Source organism: Daktulosphaira vitifoliae, unplaced genomic scaffold (assembly GCF_025091365.1).
Source record: "Daktulosphaira vitifoliae isolate Bord-2020 unplaced genomic scaffold, ASM2509136v1 Scaffold_2, whole genome shotgun sequence".
NCBI classification, from domain to species: Eukaryota; Metazoa; Arthropoda; class Insecta; order Hemiptera; family Phylloxeridae; genus Daktulosphaira; species Daktulosphaira vitifoliae.
Window position 1 is genome coordinate 4,842,769 of NW_026099573.1, and position 8,860 is coordinate 4,851,628.

The 8,860-nt window shown below is 32.6% G+C and overlaps 1 protein-coding gene across 1 annotated transcript in view; it reads right to left on the reverse strand.

The window, feature by feature from the left end:
• Positions 1–8,833: 8,833 nt before the first annotated feature.
• The window catches only part of LOC126897895 (uncharacterized), a 5,210-nt gene continuing 5,183 nt past the window's right edge, over positions 8,834–8,860 (reverse strand). Inside the window, exon 3 of the mRNA XM_050671839.1 lies at positions 8,834–8,847. Coding sequence (XP_050527796.1) covers positions 8,834–8,847 — 14 coding nt within the window. The remainder of the gene's footprint in view (positions 8,848–8,860) is intronic.

Genomic DNA, 8,860 nt, shown 5'->3' on the forward strand with positions numbered 1-8,860 from the left:
GAAAAAGATAAGATAAGATGGAAGGGAATGTTATAGGAGTATCGCAAAATAAGAACTATCCCTTTTCTCGGGGTGTGTTGTTCGAGGGTCACTTGCTATCTTAAGTACGTGCACAATAAATTACTAATGACAGTTTGTGGAGTAATTGATTCCTTTCTTGAGCACATTGTTTAATAGTGATGTCGGTATATAGGTCAGATAAGGTGGTTGCCATGTGATGTTCTAGCCATACAAATTTCGTGTTGACGTAGGCAATTAGGTCAGTATTTTGAGGAGAAGGAGCTTTAGGTTTTATGTCGTTAATGTGATTTTGGTCCATTAATATAAATAGCATTGGATGTTCCGTCTGAATCATTGGTGTATTGCAGATTGATATATCTTTTATATATCGCAGGGCAAACGCTATGCCTTCTGTTTGAGCCACAAAAGTTTTTATATCTGCCTTGCTGTCCGTCAGTGATTTAGTGAGAAATAGTGAGGCTGGGCCGTCATATAATGTATCGTATTCAGTATCACATGATAGNGTGTGTCGTATTCAGTATCACATGATGGTTCTGTCACACTCCATACCACCTCTCCTTTAAAGGAGTCAAAACCATATAGATCCGACAGTTTGAATTTTGAGCCGCTTGATAATGTGATGTAGTAGTCGTGGTAATTAGCTGTTGTGAGTCCCTCCGTTAGCGTAATTTCGTATTTTGCTTGGACAACCGCTTTATGCCACGTTCCTCTAGGGGTAATGTATGTAGTACCGTCACAATTGCCTTTGCTATCAAGGGATCCGGCTATTGTGTGGGACGCTCTTGTTGTATGGTTGATTTTGAGTCCTTGAATAATAGCTCCCATCGGTAGTTCGAAAATTAGTTTGTTGTGGAGTTGGTGGCATCTGGCGCTACCAATTTCTATAATTTCAGAGTAATATCCGTTGGGGAGAGCTTGCAGGTCCCCAAAGGTGGCGCATTTTAATATGAGGTAATTGGCTGATATTAAGCAGGTTTTGTACAGAATATTTTGGTTTTCAGATTTTTGAAGGAGTTTGAGACGGTGAATGGTTTGGTTTGTTTGAATGATAGGCTTCTCGCATGTGCCCACAGATAGGCTACTAAACGACGTTATGTTTTGGTGGTCTGTTGCGCAATCGTAGGCAATGATTGCGTTGAGAGATATGAAGAGTGTGAAGAAGATGGTTGATGAAAATAGTAACTTGATCATCCTGTCATACAATGAGTTAACAAAAAGTATAAAACAAATAAATTAAAAAATTAAACATATTAGTATGGTTTCATTATCTATGGCTACTAATGTAAAATTTAAATATTACATTAAGTATGCTATATTTTAGCGTAAAGGTGTGTTCATCCTGTAATATTATTAAATAAAGTAAAACATGAAACAAAAATTAAGAGGTAAATAGAATGAGTGTCGTGCATTATTGGGGAATATTGTGAATAATAAAAAGTATGTGTTGTGTTAGTATGCAGTAGTTGTATTGCTAAGCGTTTCTATGATAGTATGGTTTCAGTCTNACGTTTCTATGATAGTATGGTTTTAGTCTTCTGACATGCACAATATCTTCTGTAATTTTATTGTTTAATAAGAGTGAAATTCTGTAATTTAAGTCATTGATCTTTTTTATTACTTTGAATGGGCCGCGAAATTTCGGGGCTAATTTAGGTGATTTACCATGTTCAGTAAATGGAAATTTAACTAAAACTAAGTCACCAGAGTCATAGGTCATGATGACGTGCTTCTTCGTGAATAAATATTCTTTTTGAATTTGTTGGATTTTGTTAATTTTATCTGGAATTTTGTCACGAATATTTTGTAAGATTTTTAGCGATGGCAATAAACCATAAGGTAAGTTTTCTGGAAATATTTTGTTGTCTATCGGAAAGATCGGTTCAAAGCCATGTAGTAGATGAAATGGACTGAAATTTGTACTGGTTTGAGGTGTTGAGTTGTATGCTAAAGTTATGTATGGTAGATAATAGTACCATTTATGTTGTTCATTGTTTTCGATATAATTTCTGAGTGATGCACATAGTGTTCCGTTAAACTTTTCCACAAGACCTTGTGTCTGGGGTGAATATGAAGTGGACCATTCTTGTTTAATACCCAAGTTATCCAAAGTTTTTTTGACGAGTTCGTTTTTGAAATGGGTTCCTCTGTCACTGGAAAAACATTGGAAGCAACCCATTTGTGTTATTATTTGTATGATGAATTTGATAGTTGATTCGGCATCTGCAGACACTACTGCTTTTGTAAACATGTATTTGGTGTTATTGCATCCAGCCACAATAATGTATTTTTTTTTGTTGCTACTAGTTAATGGCCCTAAATAATCAAATGTTAGACGGTCCAAAGATTTGTTAGTTAATGGTATTGGGTTTAATTTCCCAATGGGTTTTCCACTTTGTATTTTATTTTTTTGGCAGCTTGGACACGACTTTATGAATTGAGTGACGTCTTTAATTATGTTGGGCCAATAATATTTATTTTGAATTTTATGAATGGTTCTGGATATGCCTGTGTGTCCCCCTCCTAGTATTGATTCATGGTATGATTTTAAAATATTGTTAACTAAATTTAGCGGAATTACAAGCGTTGTATCTGTAGTTTAGTTTGGTAGAAATTTTTTGTGATGAAGTAGGTTGTTTTTCATAATAAATTGCCTGGATTTTTTCTTGAATTTCGAAGAAACATCTTTATTTTACTAAAAAGGCTGGTGCTCCGAAGTTGGATGAAATTGGTTTAACTATTTTTGCTTGTAGAAGTTTGTCTACTTGAAATTTTAGTTCCTGCCTTTGTTGAGGTGATATTCTGTGTGGTGCAGTGAATTTTAATTCTGAACTGTTTGGTTTTAATTTTAATTCGCAAGGTGTTACCTTGGCTGCCTTTATTTTTGAATTATCATTGACGAACAAATGTTTGTATTTTTCTATTAAATTGACGACTTTATTATGTTCATCGATTGATAGATCCGGTGAGATGTTAATCTGTAAGCCGTCTTCATCCGTGATGTTTTTTTTTTGTGTTGGGTGAAAAAGTAAAAGTATTTGCGGCTATGTTGTTGATTGTTTGATTTCTAGTTTGTTCGTCTTAACACGGCCGCCGGGGATTGAAAGTGTATAGAAAGTTATAGAAAGTGTACCGGAAATCATGTGAAAACAAGAGGCACGGTACGGGATTAGAACCCGCGACCCAAGGCGTCGTATAGACAAACCTTACCACTAGGCCACCGTGCACTTATGATTCAGATCCCGATACATTTTCATATAGGTTGATAACGTGATGTGCGGCTGAGGGAAACACGGTACCGTGTCATACTCCCCCCCCAAACCGCACACGGAGGTACTATGGTATATGGGAGGGACTGACCGCTACACGACCCACAGTGAGAATTCCAGAAGGGCGCCAGAATAGCGGATTTAGAAGTGCGTTTTTCAGCGGTTATTTTAGACGACCTATATTGCGACGTATTACTTGGCCATGATTTTCTGATTGATCAGAAAGTCGCCTGGGACTACTCAGCAGGAACAATACACTTAGGCAATAGGAAACGTTCAACCGCTTGTTGGAAATCGGGCGCACGACACACGATCCGCAAACCAGATCTGACGCAGTTAGATATAACCGGTTGGGTTATATCTTATACTATAAGGTTATATATTATATTAACACAGACGATATGTAATTACGCAGCGGTCTTTAACGACATGGTGGGTCGCACAAAATTAATCGAGCACGATATTCTATTGAAAGACCCGACTCCTATCGCACTAAAACCGTACCCCTACCCTCTGCACAAGCAGGAGGTTATTGACGATATGGTAAACGACATGGAGGCGCAGGGGCTAATAGAACCGAGTGTATCGCCGTGGTCAGCACCGATAGTGCTGGCCAAGAAGAAGGACGGGACTTTTCGTTTATGTATAGATTACCGACGACTAAACGAAGTAACCGTTTCGGACGCGTACCCCATGCCTAATCTAAACGACATGGTTAGGAACATGTGTCAGTGTCAGTCTGAATTGTTTTCTTTGGTTGGCTCATTTTTTTTTGTGAAAAAGATTGATTAAATTTTCACGTATCTTGAGAATTGGATCAGTGTGTGTGAAATGAACAAAATTTATGGGAATGAATTTTGATTTCTTGTCGGATAGCGTACCTGGTATCCAGTGTGTATTGTTGTCCACATTGTATAATACTACTGGAGGTCGATTTCCTGTACCATAAATTATTCCAGTTTTGTCTTTGTCATTGTAAATGTAGGTGTCAAAGTTTGCAATAGCAGCAAGTTCTTGATCACTAAACAAGTAATTAGGTAATTCGTGTAAATCTAAAAGTTCCAAAAGTTTTGCGATTGAAGTTGTTCTTTCATTTTTGTTGGAATTTAAAGCATTGCAGAGTGCTATTAAACCACAGGATTTAGGTGGATTTTCACCTTTTTTGAAATTTTCGAAAATATTGAAAAAATTTTTGTTGATGTTGTTGGCATTTTCTGTAGATAGTGTAATGTTTTGTTGTTGTTGATTGTTTAAATTTTGGTCATCTTCAGGTGGTGTTTTGTGTTTGTTAATTTGTTGTTCTGTTTGATTTTAGTTGTTTTTTTTATGGCATATTAGTATGTTGATGTTTGTGTTGATAAAGGTTGAATAAATTATTTGTCTGACTATGTTCCAGTTTTTTTTATCCAAGCCTGATGCTATCTTGGGCATTGCGATTTCAGTGTCGTGACGATTTAGCAGTTCTAGTTTTAAATTGTTCAGGGTTCTTCTTATGTCATAATAATTTGGTTTATCGAAGTAGTTTATTTTTGTTATTAAAAAGTAAATGACTCTGTTGTTTGAAACAAGTGGAATGGCGTCTCCTACTTGTGGGTTTAATTGTGACAATGATGAGGTTAGTCTACCATATTTTTTACAGATGTCCAATGCTAAGCCATTGTTCATTTTTAGGTCAGCTGAAATGCAATGAGCGATTGAGTAATTTTCAGGGGCATCAAGTAGATCGATAGTTTTTTCGATGAAGTTGACGTTTATTTGATTAACATTTTGATGGTGTATGAATTGTGTTTTTACTACATTTGTATTGTTTAATATAAGAAGCTGATTATCAAAATCAATTAAGCTATTATTTTTTTCTAAGAAATCGTTTCCGAGAAGTATTGGACAAGATAAATTTTCGATTACATGCACTAAAATGTTATAGTTTATTGACATTATTGATAAAACAATGTTTGTTGTACCAAGAACCTTTACTGGTGTATTATCAGGTCCCTTTATTTGTAAAGTGCAAGTGTTCATGATTGTGTCTGGTGGTAATAAATTGTGTGTGATACATGATATATTTGATCCTGTATCAATAGTTATTGGAAATGTTTTATTTACAAAAGAAGCGTAAAAATGTGAAGCAATAGGAATAGGAGTTTTTGTTAAATTATTAATGCAATTATTTGCTGAATGAAAAGGTGAACTGTTAATTTCAGCATGCTCGTTTAACCTTGATTCAAGTTTTTTTGGTTTTTTTGACAAAAAAGAGCAGTGTGACCCACAGATTCACACAATTGGCAAATAACTTTGTCATTCCTATAAAAGCATTCATCGGAGTTATGATTAGTTTTTTTGCATATTTTGCATTTTATGTTATTTGTTGACTGATATTGGTAGTTGTTACCCTTAGGTTTATAAGTATTATTTTTTGAATTGAAATTTTATGTATTAAGATGATCGAAATTTTGTGTATTAAAATTATCAAAATTATTATTAGAGTTTATGAAATTTGGATATTGTTTGTATGCTGGTGTGTTATAATGAGTGTTAGGAGTGTAATTGTAATTTTTATTGTGAGGGTAAGTGTAAGCATTACTCCTAAAATTACTGTTTGAATTAAAATACGAAGTGTCCTGCTGATTAAATGGTGTGTTGTATTTTCTTTGTGGTGTGTAATTATTATGAAATTGTCTACTTGTAAATGAAGGATTATTTTGACGATTACGAGCAGGTTGGCGCGAGTTTTGGTCTTTATAAAAATTGTTGTTTTTTGAGTTATTATTGTGATATTTGTTATTTGTGAGATTAATGTGTTCATTAATGTTTTGCAGATTTTGTTTTAATACTGTTATTTCGTTGTTAATATGTTGTAATTGGTCATTATCGTTAATTTTTGTTATTTTGTTGATTTTTTCACTTATAATAGATTGCTTAATTTCATACGGACTCTTCAATGTGTCACCTGTGATCATAAATTCTATCATTTCATATTTTTGAATGTTCTTTTTTAGCTCATCCAAATTGCGATTTTCACGAATACCTAAGTATCTAGCAATGTTGGGTTTTAATCCTTTCATAACGTTTCTTACAATCTACTCTTCGCTCATATTATTATCAATCCTTTTACATAAAGCAACTGTTTCATTTATGAATACATCTGTTTGCACGTCTTCCATTTGTTTCCTCCTTTCTAATAAAATACGTAACATGTCGCCTTGCGCGATAGGTTCGAATTCTTCTCTTAATCTTTTTTCTAGCTCACACCAGGGTAAATTTTTTGATTCTATATTGTCATAAAATGTCAAAGCGGATCCTTGTAAGAAGGCTACAAGGTATTTGGGTTTGTCCTGTTCTGACCAATTGTTAATCGACGCCGCTCTATTGAAGGTTTTTAGAAAAGTGTCTACTCGCTCATTTGTATCGCCCGAAAATGTGTTAGGGTTAAAATACGGTGTTTTTTTGTTGTCCATTGTTATTTTATTTACTATTGGTGTTTGTGTGTTAAGTATTTGGTTAAAATTTAGTTCTTTTTCTCTATCATTCGTCAATACATACATAAGTAACTTAGTCCTTAATTCAGATACCTTACCCGTTGATGTAAGATTTCTTTTCTCTAACTCTGTTTCTAATTCCGCTTTTTTTAGCCTATTTATAAATTCTACGATTTTTCTTTGTTCTTCAGTTGCACCTTCTATTTCAAGTGTACCTGCTTCTTCAACATTAGAGTTATTTTCCATTATTTATAAAACTAAATTCCTTTTATAATTACAAAAAATTTTTTTATAATAATTGAGTTAAAAATAATTTCAGTGTGCAATATGTTAATTACACTGAAAATTATTTCTGTATGTTTATTTTAGCTTCGATGCGAAGCTGAGAAGGTATTGATTTTACTAAGATGTGTTTTTTTTTTTTTTGTGTCTGTTACCACTTTTTCTCAGCTCTCACCGAACCGATTTCTTTCAATGATACGTCAAAAGATCACAAATCGTATCTAGTCGAAGACATTACCCTTAAAAATTGAAAAAAATTCCCTCGTTCCCCGTAAAAGGGGGAAACCTCCAAAAAAATTACAAATTTAAAAATCGCTAATTTTCGAAATTTTTTCAATTTTTTTTACTTAAAAGTGCCATAACTTTTTCAAAAATAAACATATCAATATAATTCTTTTTTATATAGATGCATAATATCATTACCTTTCATTTGGTATATTTTTTTCATAAATTTAACCCTTAACCTGCCCACAAGGGGGGATTTAAAATGACAACTTTTTCACAAAAAATTAATTTTTTTAACTTAAATTTTGAAAATGTTCCGGAAGGTCTGACACTTTTATATATATCTTAAATTAAAGCTAATGTAATATGCTTTATCATGAAAAAAAAAAATTTCGGACTTTATCTTATCTTCATGGTGAAAATGGCTACCGAATGCTATTTTTGTGTGAAAATTTTCGATTTTGTATTTTCCATTTTTAACTTTATTATGCTATAACTTTTTGAAAAATGTATGAATCATTACAATTTTTTTATGAGAAGTAGTATTTATATAGATCTTTCATTCGACATACTGTTTTTTTAAATCGGACCATTTCCCTAAATACAGGGGGGATTCAAAACATAAAAATGCATATAGAAAGTAGAACTTTTTCAACGTAACTTTTGAAAGTGTTCCGGAAGGTCTGACACTTTTATATATATCTTAAATTAAAGCTAATGTAATATACTTTATAATGGTAAAAAAAAATTTCGGACTTTATTTTATCTTCATGGTGAAAACAGACATTAAACTTAATAAAAAAAATACGATTTTTGTAAAAAAATTCTTTTTTATATTTTTAACTTTATAATGCTATAACTTCTCGAAAGATGTATGGATCAATATACATTTTTTTTTTATAGATACATAATGTCTTTACCTATCATTTGGTATATTTTTTTTTATAAATCTGATCCTTTACCAGCCCACAGGGAGGGAATTAAAATGACAACTTTTTCACAAAAAATTAATTTTTTCAACTTAACTTTTGAAAGTGTTCCGGAAAGTCTGACACTTTTATATATATCTTAAATTAAAGCTAATGTAATATACTTTATTATGGAAAAAAAAAATTTCGGACTTTATCTTATCTTCATGGTGAAAATGGCTACCGAATGCTATTTTTGTGTGAAAATTTTCGATTTTGTATTTTCCATTTTTAACTTTATTATGCTATAACTTTTTGAAAAATGTATGAATCATTACAATTTTTTTATGAGAAGTAGTATTTATATAGATCTTTCATTCGACATACTGTTTTTTTAAATCGGACCATTTCCCTAAATACAGGGGGGATTCAAAACATAAAAATGCATATAGAAAGTAGAACTTTTTCAACGTAACTTTTGAAAGTGTTCCGGAAGGTCTGACACTTTTATATATATATCTTAAATTAAAGCTAATGTAATATGCTTTATCATGAAAAAAAAAAATTTCGGACTTTATCTTATCTTCATGGAAAATGGCTACCAAATGCTATTATTGTGTGAAAATTCTCAATTTTATTTTTTACATTTTTAACATTATAATGCTATAACTTATTGAAAAGT